Source organism: Nerophis lumbriciformis, linkage group LG33 (assembly GCF_033978685.3).
Source record: "Nerophis lumbriciformis linkage group LG33, RoL_Nlum_v2.1, whole genome shotgun sequence".
NCBI classification, from domain to species: domain Eukaryota; kingdom Metazoa; phylum Chordata; class Actinopteri; order Syngnathiformes; family Syngnathidae; genus Nerophis; species Nerophis lumbriciformis.
In genome coordinates this window covers 21,945,678-21,970,319 of record NC_084580.2, presented here as the reverse complement: position 1 = coordinate 21,970,319, position 24,642 = coordinate 21,945,678, and the positions used below count along the sequence as shown (strand labels likewise).

The 24,642-nt window shown below is 36.4% G+C and overlaps 5 protein-coding genes across 12 annotated transcripts in view; 3 read left to right on the top strand and 2 right to left on the bottom strand.

Moving 5' to 3' along the window:
• Window positions 1-24,642, bottom strand: part of LOC133575760 (uncharacterized) — a 551,361-nt gene that overhangs the window by 90,155 nt on the left and 436,564 nt on the right. The window lies entirely within an intron of this gene.
• LOC133575681 (uncharacterized) overlaps window positions 1-24,642 on the top strand; it is a 515,078-nt gene that overhangs the window by 204,560 nt on the left and 285,876 nt on the right. The window lies entirely within an intron of this gene.
• LOC133575689 (uncharacterized) overlaps window positions 1-24,642 on the top strand; it is a 302,477-nt gene that overhangs the window by 115,311 nt on the left and 162,524 nt on the right. The window lies entirely within an intron of this gene.
• The window catches only part of LOC133575750 (uncharacterized), a 197,249-nt gene that overhangs the window by 70,986 nt on the left and 101,621 nt on the right, over window positions 1-24,642 (top strand). The gene's annotated exons all lie outside the window — the stretch shown is intronic.
• The window catches only part of LOC133575686 (uncharacterized), a 208,620-nt gene that overhangs the window by 178,951 nt on the left and 5,027 nt on the right, over window positions 1-24,642 (bottom strand). The window contains exon 2 of one of the 3 annotated variants that reach the window (XM_061928488.1): window positions 18,377-20,384. The exons of the other annotated variants lie outside the window; for them this stretch is intronic. Coding sequence (XP_061784472.1) covers window positions 18,886-20,384 — 1,499 coding nt within the window. The 3' untranslated portion in view covers window positions 18,377-18,885. Of the gene's footprint in view, window positions 1-18,376; window positions 20,385-24,642 lie in introns of those variants that run through there. 3 annotated transcript variants of the gene reach the window in all.

Here is a 24,642-nt window from a genome sequence, read left to right as displayed (position 1 = left end):
CATTTAAGCAAAAAAATGTTTTCGTAATATATGCATTTTCTTCCATTTTCGGGTTTTATCGGGACTCCTGATGACGTTTTGAGACATCTCCTACAACTACAGCACCAGAATTGTGCTGCTGAAGCAAGTCCGTTTTTTTGAATTTTTTGTAAGAGTCCCTCCCCCCTTACGACATTTTAGCAAAAAAAAATGTCCGTAAAAATGCATTTTCTTCTATTTTCGGTTTTTTTTGGGACTCCTGATGACGTTTTGAGACATCTCCTACAACTACAGCACCATAATTGTGCTGCTGAAGCAAGTCCGTTTTTTTGAATTTTTTGTAAGGGTCCCCCCTTACAACATTTTAGCAAAACATTTTTTTTTTCATAAAATATGCATTTTCTTACATTTTCTTACATTTACGGGTTTTGTCAGGACTCCTGATGACGTTTTGAGACATCTCCTACAACTACAGCACCAGAATTGTTCTGCTGAAGCAATTCCGTTTCTTTGAATTTTTTTACGACATTTTAGCAAAATATTTTTTTTCGTAAAATATGCATTTTCTTCTATTTTCGGGTTTTCTTGGGACTCCTGATGACGTTTGGAGACATCTCCTACAACTACAGCACCAGAATTGTGCTGCTGAAGCAAGTCCGTTTTTTTGAATTTTTGTAAGGGTCCCCCCTTACGACATTTTAGCAAAAACAATTTTTTGTAAAATATGCATTTTCTTACATTTACGGGTTTTGTCGGGACTCCTGATGGCGTTTTGAGACATCTCCTACAACTACAGCACCAGAATTGTGCTGCTAAAGGAAGTCCGTTTTTTTGAATTTTTTGTATGGGTCCCCCCTTACGACATTTTAGCAAAAATGTTTTTTCGTAAAATATGCATTTTATTACATTTTCTTACATTTGCGGATTTTGTCGGGACTCCTGAAGACGTTTTGAGACATCTCCTACAACTACAGCACCAGAATTGTGCTGCTGAAGCAAGTACGTTTTTTTGAATTTTTTTACAACATTTTAGCAAAATATTTTTTTTTTCGTTAAATATGCATTTTCTTCCATTTTCGGGTTTTATCGGGACTCCTGATGATGTTTTGAGACATCTCCTACAACTACAGCACCAGAATTATTCTGCTGAAGCAAGTCCTTTTTTTTTAATTTTTTGTAAGGGTCCCCCCTTACGACATTTAAGCAAAATTTTTTTTTTCGTAATATATGCATTTTCTTACATGTACGGGTTTTTTTGGGACTCCTGATGACGTTTTGAGACATCTCCTACAACTACAGCACCAGAATTGTGCTGCTGAAGCAAGTCCGTTTTTTTGAATTTTTTGTAAGAGTACCCCCTTACGACATTTTAGCAAACATTTTTTTTCGTAAAATATGCATTTTCTTCCATTTTCGGATTTTATCGGGACTCCTGATCCCTTCTTGAGACATCTCCTACAACTACAGCACCAGAATAGTGCTGCTGAAGCAAATCCGGTTCTTTTAATTTTTTTACGACATTTTAGCAAAAAAACGTTTTCGTAAAATACGCATTTTCTTACATTTACCGGTTTTGTCGGGACTCCTGATGACGTTTTTAGACATCTCCTACAACTACAGCACCAGAATTGTGCTGCTGAAGCAATTCCGTTTCTTTGAATTTTTTTACGACATTTTAGCAAAATATTTTTTTTTCCGTTAAATATGCATTTTCTTCCATTTTCGGGTTTTATCGGGACTCCTGATGATGTTTTGAGACATCTCCTACAACTACAGCACCAGAATTGTGCTGCTGAAGCAAATCCGTTTTTTTGAATTTTTTGTAAGGGTCCCCCCTTACGACCTTTTAGCAAAACATTTTTTTCGTAAAATATTCATTTTCTTCCATTTTCGGGTTTTATCGGGACTTCTGATGACGTTTTGAGACATCTCCTACAACTACAGCACCAGAATTGTGCTGCTGAAGCAAGTCCTTTTTTTTGAATTTTTTGTAAGGGTCCCCCCTTACGACATTTAAGCAAAAAAATGTTTTCGTAATATATGCATTTTCTTACATGTACGGGTTTTGTCGGGACTCCTGATGACGTTTTGAGACATCTCCTACAACTACAGCACCAGAATTGTGCTGCTAAAGGAAGTCCGTTTTTTTGAATTTTTTGTATGGGTCCCCCCTTACGACATTTTAGCAAAAATGTTTTTTCGTAAAATATGCATTTTATTACATTTTCTTACATTTGCGGATTTTGTCGGGACTCCTGAAGACGTTTTGAGACATCTCCTACAACTACAGCACCAGAATTGTGCTGCTGAAGCAAGTAAGTTTTTTTGAATTTTTTTACAACATTTTAGCAAAATATTTTTTTTTTCGTTAAATATGCATTTTCTTCCATTTTCGGGTTTTATCGGGACTCCTGATGATGTTTTGAGACATCTCCTACAACTACAGCACCAGAATTGTGCTGCTGAAGCAAATCCGTTTTTTTGAATTTTTTGTAAGGGTCCCCCCTTACGACCTTTTAGCAAAACATTTTTTTCGTAAAATATGCATTTTTTTCCCTTTTCTTCCATTTTCGGGACTCCTGATGACGTTTTGAGACATCTCCTACAACTACAGCACCAGAATTGTTCTGCTGAAGCAAGTCGGTTTTTTGGAATTTTTTTACGACATTTTAGCAAAAAAAATTTTTTTTCGTAAAATATGAATTTTCTTCCATTTTCGGGTTTTATCGGGACTTCTGATGACGTTTTGAGACATATCCTACAACTACAGCACCAGAATTGTGCTGCTGAAGCAAGTCCTTTTTTTTGAATTTTTTGTAAGGGTCCCCCCTTACGACATTTAAGCAAAAAAATGTTTTCGTAATATATGCATTTTCTTACATGTACGGGTTTTGTCGGGACTCCTGATGACGTTTTGAGACATCTCCTACAACTACAGCACCAGAATTGTGCTGCTAAAGGAAGTCCGTTTTTTTGAATTTTTTGTATGGGTCCTTACGACATTTTAGCAAAAATGTTTTTTCGTAAAATATGCATTTTATTACATTTTCTTACATTTGCGGATTTTGTCGGGACTCCTGAAGACGTTTTGAGACATCTCCTACAACTACAGCACCAGAATTGTGCTGCTGAAGCAAGTACGTTTTTTTGAATTTTTTTACAACATTTTAGCAAAATATTATTTTTTTCGTTAAATATGCATTTTCTTCCATTTTCGGGTTTTATCGGGACTCCTGATGATGTTTTGAGACATCTCCTACAACTACAGCACCAGAATTGTGCTGCTGAAGCAAATCCGTTTTTTTTAATTTTTTGTAAGGGTCCCTCCTTACGACCTTTTAGCAAAACATTTTTTTCGTAAAATATGCATTTTTTTTCCATTTTCTTCCATTTTCGGGACTCCTGATGACGTTTTGAGACATCTCCTACAACTACAGCACCAGAATTGTGCTGCTGAAGCAAGTCCTTTTTTTTGAATTTTTTGTAAGGGTCCCCCCTTACGACATTTTAGCAAAATTTTTTTTTCGTAAAATATGCATTTTCTTCCATTTTCGGATTTTATCGGGACTCCTGATCCCTTCTTGAGACATCTCCTACAACTACAGCACCAGAATAGTGCTGCTGAAGCAAATCCGGTTCTTTTAATTTTTTTACGACATTTTAGCAAAAAAACGTTTTCGTAAAATACGCATTTTCTTACATTTACCGGTTTTGTCGGGACTCCTGATGACGTTTTTAGACATCTCCTACAACTACAGCACCAGAATTGTGCTGCTGAAGCAATTCCGTTTCTTTGAATTTTTTTACGACATTTTAGCAAAATATTTTTTTTTCCGTTAAATATGCATTTTCTTCCATTTTCGGGTTTTATCGGGACTCCTGATGATGTTTTGAGACATCTCCTACAACTACAGCACCAGAATTGTGCTGCTGAAGCAAATCCGTTTTTTTTAATTTTTTGTAAGGGTCCCCCCTTACGACCTTTTAGCAAAACATTTTTTTCGTAAAATATTCATTTTCTTCCATTTTCGGGTTTTATCGGGACTTCTGATGACGTTTTGAGACATCTCCTACAACTACAGCACCAGAATTGTGCTGCTGAAGCAAGTCCTTTTTTTTGAATTTTTTGTAAGGGTCCCCCCTTACGACATTTAAGCAAAAAAATGTTTTCGTAATATATGCATTTTCTTACATGTACGGGTTTTGTCGGGACTCCTGATGACGTTTTGAGACATCTCCTACAACTACAGCACCAGAATTGTGCTGCTAAAGGAAGTCCGTTTTTTTGAATTTTTTGTATGGGTCCCCCCTTACGACATTTTAGCAAAAATGTTTTTTCGTAAAATATGCATTTTATTACATTTTCTTACATTTGCGGATTTTGTCGGGACTCCTGAAGACGTTTTGAGACATCTCCTACAACTACAGCACCAGAATTGTGCTGCTGAAGCAAGTACGTTTTTTTGAATTTTTTTACAACATTTTAGCAAAATATTTTTTTTTTCGTTAAATATGCATTTTCTTCCATTTTCGGGTTTTATCGGGACTCCTGATGATGTTTTGAGACATCTCCTACAACTACAGCAACAGAATTGTGCTGCTGAAGCAAATCCGTTTTTTTGAATTTTTTGTAAGGGTCCCCCCTTACGACCTTTTAGCAAAACATTTTTTTCGTAAAATATGCATTTTTTTCCCATTTTCTTCCATTTTCGGGACTCCTGATGACGTTTTGAGACATCTCCTACAACTACAGCACCAGAATTATTCTGCTGAAGCAAGTCCGTTTTTTTTAATTTTTTTTACGACATTTTAGCAAAAAAATTTTTTTTTCGTAAAATATGAATTTTCCTCCATTTTCGGGTTTTATCGGGACTTCTGATGACGTTTTGAGACATCTCCTACAACTACAGCACCAGAATTGTGCTGCTGAAGCAAGTCCTTTTTTTTGAATTTTTTGTAAGGGTCCCCCCTTACGACATTTAAGCAAAAATTTTTTTTCGTAATATATGCATTTTCTTACATGTACGGGTTTTTTTGGGACTCCTGATGACGTTTTGAGACATCTCCTACAACTACAGCACCAGAATTGTGCTGCTGAAGCAAGTCCGTTTTTTTGAATTTTTTGTAAAGGGTCCCTCCCCCCTTACAACATTTTAGCAAAACATTTTTTTTTTCATAAAATATGCATTTTCTTACATTTTCTTACATTTACGGGTTTTGTCAGGACTCCTGATGACGTTTTGAGACATCTCCTACAACTACAGCACCAGAATTGTTCTGCTGAAGCAAGTCCGTTTTTTTGAATTTTTTGTATGGGTCCCCCCTTACGACATTTTAGCAAAAATGTTTTTTTCGTAAAATATGCATTTTCTTCTATTTTCGGGTTTTCTTGGGACTCCTGATGACGTTTGGAGACATCTCCTACAACTACAGCACCAGAATTGTGCTGCTGAAGCAAGTCCGTTTTTTTGAATTTTTGTAAGGGTCCCCCCTTACGACATTTTAGCAAAAACAATTTTTTGTAAAATATGCATTTTCTTACATTTACGGGTTTTGTCGGGACTCCTGATGACGTTTTGAGACATCTCCTACAACTACAGCACCAGAATTGTGCTGCTAAAGGAAGTCCGTTTTTTTGAATTTTTTGTATGGGTCCCCCCTTACGACATTTTAGCAAAAATGTTTTTTTCGTAAAATATGCATTTTATTACATTTTCTTACATTTTCGGATTTTGTCGGGACTCCTGAAGACGTTTTGAGACATCTCCTACAACTACAGCACCAGAATTGTGCTGCTGAAGCAAGTACGTTTTTTTGAATTTTTTTACAACATTTTAGCAAAATATTTTTTTTCCGTTAAATATGCATTTTCTTCCATTTTCGGGTTTTATCGGGACTCCTGATGATGTTTTGAGACATCTCCTACAACTACAGCACCAGAATTGTGCTGCTGAAGCAAATCCGTTTTTTTGAATTTTTTGTAAGGGTCCCCCCTTACGACCTTTTAGCAAAACATTTTTTTCGTAAAATATGCATTTTTTTCCATTTTCTTCCATTTTCGGGACTCCTGATGACGTTTTGAGACATCTCCTACAACTACAGCACCAGAATTGTTCTGCTGAAGCAAGTCCGTTTTTTTGAATTTTTTTACGACATTTTAGCAAAAAATATTTTTTTTCGTAAAATATGAATTTTCTTCCATTTTCGGGTTTTATCGGAACTTCTGATGACGTTTTGAGACATCTCCTACAACTACAGCACCAGAATTGTGCTGCTGAAGCAAGTCCTTTTTTTTGAATTTTTTGTAAGGGTCCCCCCTTACGACATTTAAGCAAAAAAATGTTTTCGTAATATATGCATTTTCTTACATGTACGGGTTTTGTCGGGACTCCTGATGACGTTTTGAGACATCTCCTACAACTACAGCACCAGAATTGTGCTGCTGAAGCAAGTCCTTTTTTTTGAATTTTTTGTAAGGGTCCCCCCTTACGACATTTAAGCAAAAAAATGTTTTCGTAATATATGCATTTTCTTACATGTACGGGTTTTGTCGGGACTCCTGATGACGTTTTGAGACATCTCCTACAACTACAGCACCAGAATTGTGCTGCTGAAGCAAGTCCGTTTTTTTGAATTTTTTGTAAGAGTCCCCCCTTACGACATTTTAGCAAACATTTTTTTTTCGTAAAATATGCATTTTCTTCTATTTTCGGGTTTTTTTGGGACTCCTGATGACGTTTTGAGACATCTCCTACAACTACAGCACCAGAATTGTACTGCTGAAGCAAGTCCGTTTTTTTGAATTTTTTGTAAGAGTCCCCCTTTACGACATTTTAGCAAAAAAAAATGTCCGTAAAATATGCATTTTGTTCTATTTTCGGGTTTTTTTGGGACTCCTGATGACGTTTTGAGACATCTCCTACAACTACAGCACCATAATTGTGCTGCTGAAGCAAGTCCGTTTTTTTTTATTTTTTGTAAGGGTCCCCCCTTACGACATTTTAGCAAAACATTTTTTTTTTTCATAAAATATGCATTTTCTTACATTTTCTTACATTTACGGGTTTTGTCAGGACTCCTGATGACGTTTTGAGACATCTCCTACAACTACAGCACCAGAATTGTGCTGCTGAAGCAAGTCCTTTTTTTTGAATTTTTTGTAAGGGTCCCCCCCCCTTACGACATTTAAGCAAAAAAATGTTTTCGTAATATATGCATTTTCTTACATGTACGGGTTTTGTCGGGACTCCTGATGACGCTTTGAGACATCTCCTACAACTACAGCACCAGAATTGTGCTGCTGAAGCAAGTCCGTTTTTTTGAATTTTTTGTAAGAGTCCCCCCTTACGACATTTTAGCAAAAAATGTTTTTTTCGTAAAATATGCATTTTATTACATTTTCTTACATTTGCGGATTTTGTCGGGACTCCTGATGACGTTTTGAGACATCTCCTACAACTACAGCACCAGAATTGTTCTGCTGAAGCAATTCCGTTTCTTTGAATTTTTTTACGACATTTTAGCAAAATATTTTTTTTCGTAAAATATGCATTTTCTTCTATTTTCGGGTTTTCTTGGGACTCCTGATGACGTTTGGAGACATCTCCTACAACTACAGCACCAGAATTGTGCTGCTGAAGCAAGTCCGTTTTTTTGAATTTTTGTAAGGGTCCCCCCCTACGACATTTTAGCAAAAACAATTTTTTGTAAAATATGCATTTTCTTACATTTACGGGTTTTGTCGGGACTCCTGATGACGTTTTGAGACATCTCCTACAACTACAGCACCACAATTGTGCTGCTAAAGGAAGTCCGTTTTTTTGAATTTTTTGTATGGGTCCCCCCTTACGACATTTTAGCAAAAATGTTTTTTTTCGTAAAATATGCATTTTATTACATTTTCTTACATTTGCGGATTTTGTCGGGACTCCTGAAGACGTTTTGAGACATCTCCTACAACTACAGCACCAGAATTGTGCTGCTGAAGCAAGTACGTTTTTTTTAATTTTTTTACAACATTTTATCAAAATATTTTTTTTTCGTTAAATATGCATTTTCTTCCATTTTCGGGTTTTATCGGGACTCCTGATGATGTTTTGAGACATCTCCTACAACTACAGCACCAGAATTGTGCTGCTGAAGCAAATCCGTTTTTTTGAATTTTTTGTAAGGGTCCCTCCCCCCTTACGACCTTTTAGCAAAAATTTTTTTTCGTAAAATATGCATTTTTTTTCCATTTTCTTCCATTTTCGGGACTCCTGATGACGTTTTGAGACATCTCCTACAACTACAGCACCAGAATTGTTCTGCTGAAGCAAGTCTGTTTTTTTGAATTTTTTTACGACATTTAAGCAAAAAAAACGTTTTCGTAATATATGCATTTTCTTACATTTTCGGGTTTTGTCGGGACTCCTGATGACGTTTTGAGACATCTCCTACAACTACAGCACCAGAATTGTGCTGCTGAAGAAAATCCGTTTTTTTGAATTTTTTGTAAGAGTCCCCCTTACGACATTTTAGCAAAAATGTTGTTTTGTAAAATATGCATTTTCTTACATTTTCGGGTTTTGTCGGGACTCCTGATGACGTTTTGAGACATCTCCTACAACTACAGCACCAGAATAGTGCTGCTGAAGCAAGTCCGTTTCTTTGAATTTTTTTACGACATTTTAGCAAAATATTTTTTTTTCGTAAAATATGCATTTTTTTCCATTTTCTTCCATTTTCGGGACTCCTGATGACGTTTTGAGACATCTCCTACAACTACAGCACCAGAATTGTTCTGCTGAAGCAAGTCCGTTTTTTTGAATTTTTTTACGACATTTTAGCAAAAAAATAAATAAAATATGAATTTTCTTCCATTTTCGGGTTTTATCGGGACTTCTGATGACGTTTTGAGACATCTCCTACAACTACAGCACCAGAATTGTGCTGCTGAAGCAAGTCCTTTTTTTTGACTTTTTTGTAAGGGTCCCCCCTTACGACATTTAAGCAAAAAAATGTTTTCGTAATATATGCATTTTCTTACATGTACGGGTTTTGTCGGGACTCCTGATGACGTTTTGAGACATCTCCTACAACTACAGCACCAGAATTGTGCTGCTGAAGCAAGTCCGTTTTTTTGAATTTTTTGTAAGAGTCCCCCCTTACGACATTTTAGCAAAAAAAAATTTCCGTAAAATATGCATTTTCTTCTATTTTCGGGTTTTTTGGGGACTCCTGATGACGTTTTGAGACATCTCCTACAACTACAGCACCAAAACTTTTTTTTTTCATAAAATATGCATTTTCTTACATTTTCTTACATTTACGGGTTTTGTCAGGACTCCTGATGACGTTTTGAGACATCTCCTACAACTACAGCACCAGAATTGTGCTGCTGAACCAAGTCCGTTTTTTTGTATTTTTTTACGACATTCTAGCAAAATATTTTTTTTTCGTAAAATATTCAATTTCTTCAATTTTCGGGTTTTATCGGGACTCCTGATGATGTTTTGAGACATCTCCTACAACTACAGCATCAGAATTGTGCTGCTGAAGCAAATCCGTTTTTTTTAATTTTTTGTAAGGGTCCCCCCTTACGACCTTTTAGCAAAACATTTTTTTCGTAAAATATGCATTTTTTTCCATTTTCTTCCATTTTCGGGACTCCTGATGACGTTTTGAGACATCTCCTACAACTACAGCACCAGAATTGTTCTGCTGAAGCAAGTCCGTTTTTTTGAATTTTTTTACAACATTTTAGCAAAAAATTTTTTTTTCGTAAAATATGAATTTTCTTCCATTTTCGGGTTTTATCGGGACTTCTGATGACGTTTTGAGACATCTCCTACAACTACAGCACCAGAATTGTGCTGCTGAAGCAAGTCCTTTTTTTTTGACTTTTTTGTAAGGGTCCCCCCTTACGACATTTAAGCAAAAAAATGTTTTCGTAATATATGCATTTTCTTACATGTACGGGTTTTGTCGGGACTCCTGATGACGTTTTGAGACATCTCCTACAACTACAGCACCAGAATTGTGCTGCTGAAGCAAGTCCGTTTTTTTGAATTTTTTGTAAGAGTCCCCCCTTACGACATTTTAGCAAAAAAAAATTTCCGTAAAATATGCATTTTCTTCTATTTTCGGGTTTTTTTGGGACTCCTGATGACGTTTTGAGACATCTCCTACAACTACAGCACCAAAACTTTTTTTTTTTTCATAAAATATGCATTTTCTTACATTTTCTTACATTTACGGGTTTTGTCAGGACTCCTGATGACGTTTTGAGACATCTCCTACAACTACAGCACCAGAATCGTGCTGCTGAAGCAAGCCCCTTGTAACCTGTATGTTACTCTAATAAAGCACTGTACAAGTACTAAGTAGAAATGTGAATGATATGTCTGGGCTAGACCAGAAGAAACTAAACTCAGCTCTAGGAATGGAGAGTCATAAAGACTGAACACAGGATTTATGTTTAAGTGGTACCAAATTATATTAAAGAATAATAGGACAAATAACAAACAACATTAAACATGTAAATTCAAATGGCCATTCACATATACATCAATTCACACAACGTTCAGTTATTTACAATATCAGTATACGTGATTTAGTCCTTGTTTTTTACCAACGATGGTATGAGCGCAACACAAATTCATAGTTCATTAAACAGGCCCCGTAAAGTCCACGTTGTGGTGGCAGTGTCCAGAGGGGTTTTAGAACTTGTTGCGTTTTGGCAAAAAGAAGGGAAAACAGAGGGCGGCTGCTGAGAAGCCTCCTACCAGCCCGGGGTTTGGTTGGGTGGATTCAGTTCAGGTGGTTCGGTTCCAGGGATAAAGCTTCAGACTCTAGTTAAGGGCTCTAAGCTCGCCATCCAACCTGGCCTGTATAAAAGGGCAGGACCAGTCAAGTTTCCAGTGCGCACACCGAAAATACATTCAAATACTAAATAATACTACTGTATTCAAATAGCAAAGTATCATCCTTAATATTGTACAATAAATTCATGAATCTAATTAGAATAAATATAATTGTTGTATCAAAATATTCATTTCTCTAAAAGGTATCAAAATGTAAAGACTGCATCCACAAATAGAGTGCTAGCAGACACAGTGGTTGACTGGACTGCTTCATAAAGTGCCTTGGATGCATAGCACTGATAACTATCAAAGCTAGTATGACAACACAAGAACAATCAGACAATTGTTGACAGTAATAACATTTCATTCATTGGGTTAACTATATTCAGAGAAAGCGGGCATATAAGTAGATGCTAGTGATGGGTCCGGCAACACCCATGCATCGGCGCATGCGTCGAGCTCATAGAGTAAAACCCTGTGTCGGTGCGCGTACCGCTTTTAGAAAGTCACGTGACCGATCATGAGCTGTTTGGGTCACGTGACCGATACGCGCCAAACTGTGTTTTTATAAGGAAGCGCATCTGTCAACGAGATGCTGCTGCCAACAGAATCGTCGCACTTCGGTCGTTGGTCATTTCTAATTTATCGTCGTCGGAGATCATGGAACAGCCTCAGGCAAAAAGAAAGATTTCCGCCGTGTGGGAATATTTTGATCATATATCGGATTTTTTTTTAATTTGTGTTAATTTCCTTGTCGTTTCATCCTCTTCTCTCAAAGTTTCCACTTGATCTATTAGAATTCAAAATCTCTTCAAAAATGATTCTTAGTTTACTATTCATATTTTCTGCAGGTTAAATGTCTCATTTGTACGACAGAATTGTCGTACATTAACAAATCCACCTCCTCAATGCTGTCAGCCGGAGAAATAATAACTAAGAAGAGAAATCGTCTAAAATTTAATACGTTGGAAAAACAGTTTTTTAAAAATAAAAATGTGTAAAAAAAAACAAACAAAAAAATTCCCAGTCCACAAGCATCCTCATCCACAACACGTTATCTTAGATTTCCATTTTATGATACGTGTTCACATTATTTATTGACTGTATCTAAAAAAGATAAAAATCTATTTTTATTTAAATGAAAATATGAAATAATTAGGGATGTCCGATAATGGCTTTTTGCCAATATTCCGATATTGCCCAACTCTTTAATTACCGATACCAACCAATATATACAGTCGTGGAATTAACACATTATTATGCCTAATTTGGACAACCAGGTATGGTGAAGATGAGGTACTTTTTAAAAAAATAAAATAAAATAAAATAAGTTAAATAAATTAAAAACATTTTCTTGAATAAAAAAAGAGTTAAACAATATAAAAACAGTTACATAGAAACTAGTAATTAATGAAAATGAGTAAAATTAAGTGTTAAAGGTTAGTACTATTAGCACACACAATCATGTGTGCTTACAGACTGTATCCCTTGCAGACTGTATTGATATATATTGATATATAATGTAGGAACCACAATATTAATAACAGAAAGAAACAACCCTTTTGTGTGAATGAGTATAAATGGGGGAGGGAGGTTTTTTGGGTTGGTGCACTAATTGTAAGTGTATCTTGTGTTTTTATGTTGATTTTTTTTAAAAACAAAAAAAAACGATACCGATCATTTCCGATATTACATTTTAATGCATTTATCTCTAGAAATAATCCTAAATGAAATACAATGACTTAGTTTATATTATTGTATATACCAGGGCCGGCCCGTGGCATAGGCCGTATAGGCAAATGCTAAGGGCGCCGTCCATCAGGGGGCGCCACGCCAGTGCCACAAATGTTGGAGAAAAAATAAATAAAATAAAATAAAAAAGTTGGTACTATTATTTCTAAATACAAAAAATAATCCCACGTTAATTAAAATGCAAAGTAAAGCCTATTTATTAGAAATATTATTTGTTACAACATTACAAAGCATTACGCCCCCCCCCCCCCCCTCCCCCTGCACGGTGCGCCCCCTCCCTTCCCGTATCCTGACTCTTTTTGGACGTCGCCACATCAAAAAATCAACACAAGATGTCAAAACGGCCAAAACTGTCAGGTGCCCAGGGAAGAAAAAAGAGAAAAGAAGAGGAGGAGAAACGAGAAAAGACAGAGGTAGCAGGTAGGTAACGTTAGCCTACATGAAATTATTTGTCTGTTACAGAATGTGATAGTAACCTGGCTTTTTAGCATTAAGCTAATGTTACATGATTCGGCAATTGCTAATCAATAAATAGCTAGTTCTGTTTTAACGTCGGGTTAATATTGTGGAGGGGGCTAAATTGTTATGGAAAATAATAATGTAACGTTAGGTAATTACAGTACTCCCACCTTACATTCCTCAGGGACATTTGTATTAGATCTTTTAAGCAGGTGTTTTTTGTTTACATTGTTATTGCCTTCTGGTTAGCTAATGTTTGCCCTGCAGGTAATAGTCACTTAACACCCCTTTATATATTAGGTATAGTTGTAAGTAAAAAAAAAAAAGGTCAAAGAAAAAGCTATTCGGTTTCTTGTGAGTATATACACTTCACTGCCGATGTGGGGGGGGGGGGGGGGGGGGGCACCTAAAATCTTGCCTAGGGCGCCAGATTGGTTAGGACCGGGCCTGGTTAAATGTCTCATTTGTACGACAGAATTGTCGTACATTAACAAATCCACCTCCTCAATGCTGTCAGCCGGAGAAATAATAACTAAGAAGAGAAATCGTCTAAAATTTAATAGGTTGGAAAAACAGTTTTTTAAAAATAAAAATGTGTAAAAATAACAAAAAAAAACATTCCCAGTCCACAAGCATCCTCATTCACAACACGTTCTCTTAGATTTCCATGTTATGATACGTGTTCACATTATTTATTGACTGTATCTAAAAAAGATAAAAATCTATTTTTATTTAAATGAAAATATGAAATAATTAGGGATGTCCGATAATGGCTTTTTGCCAATATTCCGATATTGCCCAACTCTTTAATTACCGATACCGATGCCGATATATACAGTCGTGGAATTAACACATTATTATGCCTAATTTGGACAACCAGGTATGGTGAAGATAAAAAAATTAATAAAATAAAATAAGTTAAATAAATTAAAAACATTTTCTTGAATAAAAAAAAAAAAAGAGTTAAACAATATAAAAACAGTTACATAGAAACTAGTAATTAATGAAAATGAGTCAAATTAACTGTTAAAGGTTAGTACTATTAGTGGAGCAGCAGCACGCACAATCATGTGTGCTTACGGACTGTATCCCTTGCAGACTGTATTGATATATATTGATATATAATGTAGGAACCACAATATTAATAACAGAAAGAAACAACCCTTTTGTGTGAATGAGTGTAAATGGGGGAGGGAGGTTTTTTGGGTTGGTGCACTAATTGTAAGTGTATCTTGTGTTTTTATGTTGATTTAAAAAAAAACAAAAAAAAACGATACCGATAATTTCCGATATTACATTTTAATGCATTTATCTCTAGAAATAATCCTAAATGAAATACAATGACTTGGTTTATATTATTGTATATACTAGGTCATAAAATCAGTGTCAGTTGAGTCGGTCCATAGGTTGCCTGTAGGGATTTTTAATGTCCAGCAGATGTCAGTATTTAGTGACACAGTATCGACACAGTATCAATACAGTTTTGCAATGTGTCGAAACGCTTCATGACACCTCATCAACCCATCACTAGATAACATTTCATTCATTGGGTTAACTATATTCAGAGAAAGCGGGCATATAAGTAGATGCTAACAGCTCCATTCAAAACGAATGCAGCGGCTAGGCTACGTAAAGCTACACTAATGCAACTCACCAATTCCGCAGATAAATCACTCTCAAACACTCCCGCGGACGACCTACGGCTCCGGTGGTCGGCTCCTACAGTTCGACATCATTACGTTTCAGTTTAGAAGGCTGATTGAATAATTAAAGCGTAAAAGCGAGTCACATACCTGCAGCAAACCTCTCACCGGTAGCAGCCCACTTCCGGGTTTTATGCTCGTCTGACAGCAGCGTTAAGTCACGTGACCGCGTGACGTAATGACGCACGGAAGAACAGTTTAGACGACGAAAATAAATAGAAAGGATATTTAAATGGGGTTTTGTCACCCGGGTTACACCGTTTTTTTAAATTTTTTGTAAGAGTCCCCCTTACGACATTTTAGCAAAAAAATTTTTCCGTAAAATATGCATTTTCTTACATTTTCTTACATGTACGGGTTTTGTTGGGACTCCTGATGACGTTTTGAGACATCTCCTACAACTACAGCACCAGAATCGTGCTGCTGAAGCAAGTCCGTTTTTTTGAATTTTTTTACGACATTTTAGCAAAATATATTTTTTTCATAAAATACGCATTTTCTTCCATTTTCGGATTTTATCGGGTCTCCTGATGACGTTTTGAGACATCTCCTACAACTACAGCACCAGAATTGTGCTGCTGAAGCAAGTCCGTTTTTTTGAATTTTTTGTAAGGGCCCCCCTTACGACATTTTAGCAAAAAAATGTTTTCGTAAAATATGCATTTTCTTACTTTCACGGGTTTTGTCGGGACTCCTGATGACGTTTTGAGACATCTCCTACAACTACAGCACCAGAATTGTGATGCTGAAGCAAGTCTGTTTCTTTGAATTTTTTTACGACATTTAAGCAAAATATTTTTTTTCATAAAATATGCATTTTCTTCCATTTTCTTCCTTTTTCGGGTTTTTTCGGGACTCCTGATGACGTTTTGAGACATCTCCTACAACTACAGCACCAGAATTGTGCTGCTGAAGCAAGTCGGTTTCTTTGAATTTTTTTACGACATTTTAGCAAAATAATTTTTTTCGTAAAATATGCATTTTCTTCTATTTTCGGGTTTTCTTGGGACTCCTGATGACGTTTTGAGACATCTCCTACAACTACAGCACCAGAATTGTGATGCTGAAGCAAGTCTGTTTCTTTGAATTTTTTTATGACATTTTAGCAAAATATTTTTTTTCATAAAATATGCATTTTCTTCCATTTTCTTCCTTTTTCGGGTTTTTTCGGGACTCCTGATGACGTTTTGAGACATCTCCTACAACTACAGCACCAGAATTGTGCTGCTGAAGCAAGTCCGTTTCTTTGAATTTTTTTACGACATTTTAGCAAAATAATTTTTTCGTAAAATATGCATTTTCTTCTATTTTCGGGTTTTCTTGGGACTCCTGATGACGTTTTGAGACATCTCCTACAACTACAGCACCAGAATTGTGCTGCTGAAGCAAGTCCGTTTTTTTGAATTTTTTGTAAGGGTCCCTCCCCCCTTACGACATTTTAACAAAAACAATTTTTCGTAAAATATGCATTTTCTTACATTTTCTTGCATTCATGGGTTTTTGTCGGGACTCCTGATGACGTTTTGAGACATCTCCTACAATTACAGCACCAGAATTGTGCTGCTAAAGGAAGTCTCTTTTTTTATTTTTTTTTATGACATTTTAGCAAAAATGATTTTTTCGTAAAATATGCATTTTATTACATTTTCTTACATTTGCCGATTTTGTCGGGACTCCTGATGACGTTTTGAGACATCTCCTACAACTACAGCACCAGAATTGTGCTGCTGAAGCAAGTCCGTTTTTTTGAATTTTTTTACGACATTTTAGCAAAATATTTTTTTTCCGTAAAATATGCATTTTCTTCCATTTTCGGGTTTTATCGGGACTCATGATGACGTTTTGAGACATCTCCTTCAAATACAGCACCAGAATTGTGCTGCTGAAGCAAGTACCATACCTGCCAACTTTTGAAATCAGAAAAACCTAGTAGCCAGGGTCCAGGGGCCGCAGGCCCCGGTAGGTCCAGGACAAAGTCCTGGTGGGGGGTTCAGGTTCGCCCCCCGACGCAAAATGATTATTAGCATTCAGACAGGTTAAAATGTTGCTAAAACCATCACTTTTCTATCAGTCACAGTGACTTTTCAAAACAAAAATATTACAGCAAAAATCATATGGGTTGATTGACATGTTTATTCTGTAAGCTAACTTCAATAGTTTGAAATTATTTTGACAGTTAATGCCAGTTATCCTGTCAACCTTTCACAAGACTTCAATTTGTTCATTGAAAGTATAAACAGTATAAACACTTTTTACAGTAAACAAATGGTAAAACAGTACTAAACAATTCCATAAAAAAAAAAAATTGGTGTCATTATTAACTTTCTGTCCAAGCTTGTATAATCTACTGCCTTGTTCAATTGTAAACAATATTCTGTGCCTAAAATTCACATTTCTATCACAATTATCATACTGTAAACATGGTAAGCTAACTTCATTAAAATTAATAGTCTTGTCAATAGCATGGAATTACAATTCAAATGTAGATTTTTTGTAAGCCTTTCAAAAGAATTCAAAATATGAAAAATTAATGAAAATTAATTTAAGCCATCAGACACTTGAAAAGTGGCACATCACATCTCTAATGTAATCATTTGAACTTTTCAACAGAAATAGCACTGCAAAAATATTAAGGACATACTTCTGTATTTTGGTAGTTATGCTGTCAACATTTAACAAGATTTCTTCAACTTGGACTTGAAAGCATAAATAGTATAAACACTTTTAACAGTATAACAGTACTAAACAATTCCAATAGATAACATTGGTGTCATTACCTTTTTGTGGCTAAAATCCAAATTTATTCTATCAGATTGATCATACTGCAAAAATGATATGGTAACTTTATAAGTTTACTTCATTAAAATGTATTGCCTCCGTAAATAAAACTTCGGCATTTATCACATCCAAAGAATCTGTTTGGGCGACGAAAAACGTTGAAAGTTTTCCACTTGTATCGCTAGCAACGGCATTAGACTTGTGTTTTTTTGTCCCAACGTGGTCTTTTACATCGCTAATTCCTCCGTGTCCGATCGAAAAATCTTGTCTGCACAAGGTGCAATTCGCGTAGTTTTCACCCTTTTTGGAACGGATAATTATTCCCGGATAGGCTTTTGAATATTCTTCACGGAATGACTGCAGTTTTCTTTTCGGTTTAAGACTCGTTTGCGATTTTTCTCCGGCTGATTCCATGATCGTTCGCTCGTTTGGAAACAATGGCAACTGGTGCCTCGTGCTTGGCAGCGGTGCTATAAATAGCCTCGCGCATGGCATTCGGAATGGCTCCATAGGAAGTTACTGGAAGCAGTGTCGATTGTCATTGTTGTTACGCGATTTCGTGAATAAAACTTAAAAAAATTTTTTTTTTTTAATTAATGAAAAACCGTATTTTTTATCACTGCAACCATAACCTGGAATAGGTTGATGAAAACCGTACTAATTACGGGAAAACCGGAGTAGTTGGCAGGAATGAAGTCCGTTTTTTTGAAATTTTTTACGACATTTTAGCAAAATATTGTTTTTCGTAATATATATATATATATATATATATATATATATATATAGAAGTGTGTGCCTCCACAAGTTTTTGTTGTTAAATAAATGTACTAGCAAGTCCTAGCACGAGAAGACAAACTGAGTTGATATTTTATTGAGAACATGGAACATTACAAAGGGCATAAGAACACGTGTCTTCAAAATGACTTCATGTTACCAAAACCACGTCTAACAACTCATTAAAGACTTGTGATTAAAAAACACAAATTTTTAACATTGAAAAACAAAATAACTTAGTTTTATTGTGCCTATAAAACAGGCGAGCTGCCATTTCAAAAGACAGATTGGTAATTGTATTCAACAAATCACATGTGAGTGTTTTCCCATGACGAATACGTACACCAATGCTTTGCTGGAAGTCTGACCAGACAGGTTGTGCTGTGTTGTTCAATTTGTAATAAAAGTACACAATGTTGCACATTAATGCATGCACTTGACTGAAAAAAGCACTAATATGAAATATCTAATCTATAAATGTAGAAGAATATTAAACAGATTGTGACACAAACAACAATGTCACACATGTTATATGTGCTGATGTTGTTAGAAAGTCCAAATTAAAGTCTTGACAGTTTATTTCAAATCCTGCAGTTTCATTTGCTGCTGCTGTTCTCACCAGCACACTTGTGTTTCTTACACTGGTACTTATGAGAGAATCTTTCACCACACACACTGCAACTCAACACTTTCTCTCCTGTGTGTGTTCTTATGTGTGCTACAAGGTTTGATCGGTCACAAAAGCTTCTGTTGCAGATTGAACAGGAATGTAATTTTTCACCAGTGTGTGTTCTAGTGTGTCTTTCCAAACCCTGATTGTCTGTAAAACCTTTACCACAGATTGCACAGGAATACGGTTTTTCACCAGTATGCGTTCTCATGTGCACTTTCAATTTGTTACTTAGAACAAAACCTTTACTACAGATTGAACAGATGAAAGGTTTTTCTCCAGTGTGTATTCTTCTGTGTTTTTCCATACATGAACTTTGTGCAAAACCTTTACCACAGATTGAACAGATAAAAGGTTTTTCTCCGGTGTGTGTTCTCATGTGTACTTTCAAACACCGACTTTCTATAAAACCCTTACCACAGATTGAGCAGACATAAGGTTTTTCACCAGTGTGTGTTCTCATGTGCCTTTTCAAATTGTTACTTTGAACAAAACCTTTACTACAGATTAAACATTTAAAATATTTTTCTCCAGTGTGTGTTCTTCTGTGTTTTTCCATACATGAACTTTGTACAAAATCTTTACCACAGATTGAACAGATGAAAGGTTTTTCTCCGGTGTGTGTTCTCATATGTACTTTCAAATTTTGACTGTGCGTAAAACCTTTACCGCAAGTTGAGCAAGAAAAAGGTTTTTCTCCGGTGTGTCTTCTCATGTGTACTTTCAAATTTTGACTAAGTAGAAAACCTTTACCACAGATTGAACAGATAAAAGGTTTTTCACCAGTGTGCGTTCTCATGTGAACTTTCAAATTGTGACTTAGTGCAAAACCTTTACTACAGAGTGAACAGGAAAAAGGTTTTTCTCCAGTGTGTATTAGCATGTGTTCGCTTAACCCATTTTTTCGTGAAAAACATTTACCACATTCTGAGCAGGAAAAAGGTTTTTCTCCAGTGTGTGTTCTCATGTGTCTTTTCAGATAAGAACGGTAATTAAAGGTTTTGTCACAGTGAGAACATTTGAAGTGAGTGTTTGTCTTATCATCTTTAGAGTCTTCATCATCAGTGTCAGGAGAGTGTGACGTTGTGTCCTCACTATCTGATAGTGGAGCTAAGAGCTTGTCTGCTTGTGATCCTCCACAGTGGTCTCCATCAGCTTCTGTTGTCATGTGTTGTGTTGAGCTGCTGCTCTTCTCCTCACTTTCACCTTTGACCTCATCATCTTCACTCTTCACAGGGACACCAGTCACTGGGAACTCCTCCAAACATTTAGGCTGACTGATGCTGTGTTCCTCCTCTTCCTCTTTAAAGCGGGGGTTCAATGAGTCCTCGTCCTCCTCTTTAAAGGAAGAGGGCTGTGGCTCCTCCTGCTGCATCCTGAAGCTCCACTTCTTTAGCTCAGGAAGAAGATTTTCTTCACACACGTCTGCAGAACACAAGAAGACAAACACATGCTTTAAAAACGTCCAGGTTTGCTCAGTCACACGAGGCATTCAGTACGTTTACATGTACTAAAGAACACCCTTCCTGACTACCTCAGGGCCCCACAGACGGTGGATGCTTTTAAAGGGGAACATTATCACAATTTCAGAATGGTTAAAACCATTAAAAATCAGTTCCCAGTGGCTTATTTTATTTTTCGAAGTTTTTTTCAAAATTTTACCCATCACGCAATATTCCTAAAAAAAGCTTCAAAGTGCCTGATTTTAACCATCGTTATATACACCCGTCCATTTTCCTGTGACGTCACATAGTGAAGCCAACACAAACAAACATGGCGGGTAGAACAGCAAGCTATAGCGACATTAGCTCGGATTCAGACTCGGATTTCAGCGGCTTAAGCGATTCAACAGATTACGCATGTATTGAAACGGATGGTTGTAGTGTGGAGGCAGGTAGCGAAAACGAAATTGAAGAAGAAACTGAAGCTATTGAGCCATATCGGTTTGAACCGTATGCAAGCGAAACCGACGAAAGCGACACGACAGCCAGCAACACGGGAGAAAGCGAGGACGAATTCGGCGATCGCCTTCTAACCAACGATTGGTATGTGTTTGTTTGGCATTAAAGGAAACTAACAACTAGGTTTACAGCATATGAAATACATTTGGCAACAACATGCACTTTGAGAGTGCAGACAGCCCAGTTTTCATCAATTAATATATTCTGTAGACATACCCTCATCCCATACTTGCCAACCTTGAGACCTCCGGTTTCGGGAGGTGGGGGGTGGGGGCGTGGTCGGGGGTGGGGCAGGGCGTGGTTGAGGGCGTGGTTAAGAGGGGAGGAGTATATTGACAGCTAGAATTCACCAAGTATTTCATACACACACACACATATATATATATATATATATATATATATATATATATATATATATATATATATATATCTACATCCTGAAAATATGCAAACAAAACTCTGTTTAGATAATTGATACTTCAAACTTGCATAAATAGATATTAAGGAGTATAACATAATTTGGCTTCTGAGGGTTTCAAAATGTAATGAATAAAATGCTAAAGTTGTTGATAAACAAGCAATTATTTTAATAATTAAATATGGTCATTTTAAAGTAATTATTATGATAATTTAAAATCAATTATTTCAAATATGTTTATTTTAATGTATAATTCTATGGCTGGATGTAATAAGGAGTCACGAAAAAATACAAATAAAAATACAATTAATTTTGATGTTTTTAGGAAAATATAGTAAAAATGTATTTAGTTTTTTTTTTTTAAATTAATAAATATATTTATTTTTAGGTAAAATAAACATAATAATACAATTTACTGTATCTCTAGTCTGGATGATTTAGTTCTTGTCACCCTGTTGTCCTTCCGTCATGAAAAAAGGCTGTCCTCACTCAGGTCCGCATGGAGCTGGAGGGGGCGTGGCTTCCAGCTCCGGCTGAAAATCGAGAGATTTTCGGGAGAATATTTGTCCCGGGAGGTTTTAGGGAGAGGCGCTGAATTTCGGGAGTCTCCTGGAAAATTCGGGAGGGTTGGCAAGTATGCCTCATCCGCGCTCTTTTCCTGAAAGCTGATCTGTCCAGTTTTGGAGTTGATGTCAGCAGGCCAGGGAAGCTAGGGTCGATATTCTTCTCTTGATCATCTTCGGGACGGTGTGAGCCAAGACATCCAGGGGGTTTAGCTCGCTCGTCTGCGGGAACAAACTGGCGCCATTGCTTGCCGTGCTACCGAGGCCCTTTGTCCCTGAATTGCTCACACACTCCGGCAGATTCAATGGGGGTCTGGCGGCAGATTTCTTTGACTTTATGGTTGGAAATGCATCTGCTTTGAGTGTCGCAGGATATCCACACATTCTTGCCATCTCTGTCGTAGCATAGCTTTCGTCGGTAAAGTGTGCGGAACAAACGTCCGATTTCTTGCCACTTTCGCATCTTTGGGCCACTGGTGCAACTTGAATCCGTCCCTGTTCGTGTTGTTACACCCTCCGACAACACACCGACGAGGCATGATGTCTCCAAGGTACGGAAAACAGTCGAAAAAACGGAAAATAACAGAGCTAATTTGACTCGGTGTTTGTAATGTGTTATAGAAAATTGCGGATTGCTTCCCGATGTGACGTCACATTGTGACGTCATCGCTCCGAGAGCGAATAATAGAAAGGCGTTTAATTCGCCAAAATTCACCCATTTAGAGTTCGAAAATCGGTTAAAAAAAATATGGTCTTTTTTCTGCAACATCAAGGTATATATTGACGCTTACATAGGTCTGGTGATAATGTTCCCCTTTAAAATAGTGCTAAAAACCCACCTTAAAAAATAAAAAACTGTTTTTTTTACTGTCTTGCTGGAATGCTTCAACTCTGTAGCACTTTGAGATGTGTTGTTCAAATTTCAAGTGCAATACAAATAACGTCTATTATTATTATTATTATTAACATTTATTATCAGGATAGTACTAAAAGTAGGGCTGGGCGATATGGCCTTTTTTTAATATTGCGATATTTTAAGGCCATATCGCGATACACGATATATATCTCGATATTTTGCCTTAGCCTTGAATGAACACTTGATGCATATAATCACAGCAGTATGATGATTCTATGTGTCTACATTAAACCATTCTTCTTCATACTGCATTAATATATGCTCATTTTAAACTTTCATGCAGAGAAGGAAATCACAACTAAAAAAAAAAAATCACTATTTTTTTCATACGGCGTTGATATGGAAATGTTAGCCTTGGCATTTTGATGGTGTGGGCGTGTGGCACCGAACGGAGATGTTGACGTGCGGAGTACGTAAATATTGTTTTTAATATTGTTGTGCAGCACTTTGGAAACATTTTTGTTGTTTAAATGTGCTATATAAATAAAGTGGATTGGATTGGAGTACCGTATTTTACGACATTTTAGCAAAATATTTTTTTTTCGTAAAATATGCATTTTCTTCTATTTTCGGGTTTTCTTGGGACTCCTGATGACGTTTGGAGACATCTCCTACAACTACAGCACCAGAATTGTGCTGCTGAAGCACGTCCGTTTTTTTGAATTTTTGTAAGGGTCCCCCCTTACGACATTTTAGCAAAAACAATTTTTTGTAAAATATGCATTTTCATACATTTACGGGTTTTGTCGGGACTCCTGATGACGTTTTGAGACATCTCCTACAACTACAGCACCAGAATTGTGCTGCTAAAGCAAGTCCGTTTTTTTGAATTTTTTTACGACATTTTAGCAAAAAATATTTTTTCGAAAAATATGCATTTTCTTACATTTACGGGTTTTGTCGGGACTCCTGATGACGTTTTGAGACATCTCCTACAACTACAGCACCAGAATTGTGCTGCTGAAGCAAGTCCGTTTTTTAAAAATTTTTTACGACATTTTAGCAAAATATTTTTTTTCCGTAAAATACGCATTTTCTTCCATTTTCGGGTTTTATCGGGACTCCTGATGACGTTTTGAGACATCTCCTACAACTACAGCACCAGAATTGTGCTGCTAAAGCAAGTCCGTTTTTAAAAATTTTTGTAAGGGTCCCCCCTTCAACATTTTAGCAACATTTTTTTTCCGTAAAATATGCATTTTCTTACATCTTCTTACATTCACGGGTTGTGTCGGGACTCCTGATGACGTTTTGAGACATCTCCTACAACTACAGCACCAGAATTGTGCTGCTGAAGCAAGTCCGTTTCTTTTAATTTTTTTACGACATTTTAGCAAAACATTTTTTTTCCGTAAAATATGCATTTTCTTCCATTTTCGGATTTTATCGGGACTCCTGATCACTTCTTGAGACATCTCCTACAACTACAGCACCAGAATAGTGCTGCTGAAGCAAATCCGTTTTTTTTAATTTTTTTACGACATTTTAGCAAAAAAATGTTTTCGTAAAATACGCATTTTCTTACATTTACCGGTTTTGTCGGGACTCCTGATGACGTTTTTAGACATCTCCTACAACTACAGCACCAGAATTGTGCTGCTGAAGCAAGTCCGTTTCTTTGAATTTTTTTACGACATTTTAGCAAAATATTTTTTTTTCGTAAAATATGCATTTTCTTCTATTTTCGGGTTTTCTTGGGACTCCTGATGACGTTTGGAGACATCTCCTACAACTACAGCACCAGAATTGTGCTGCTGAAGCACGTCCGTTTTTTTGAATTTTTGTAAGGGTCCCCCCCCTTACGACATTTTAGCAAAAACAATTT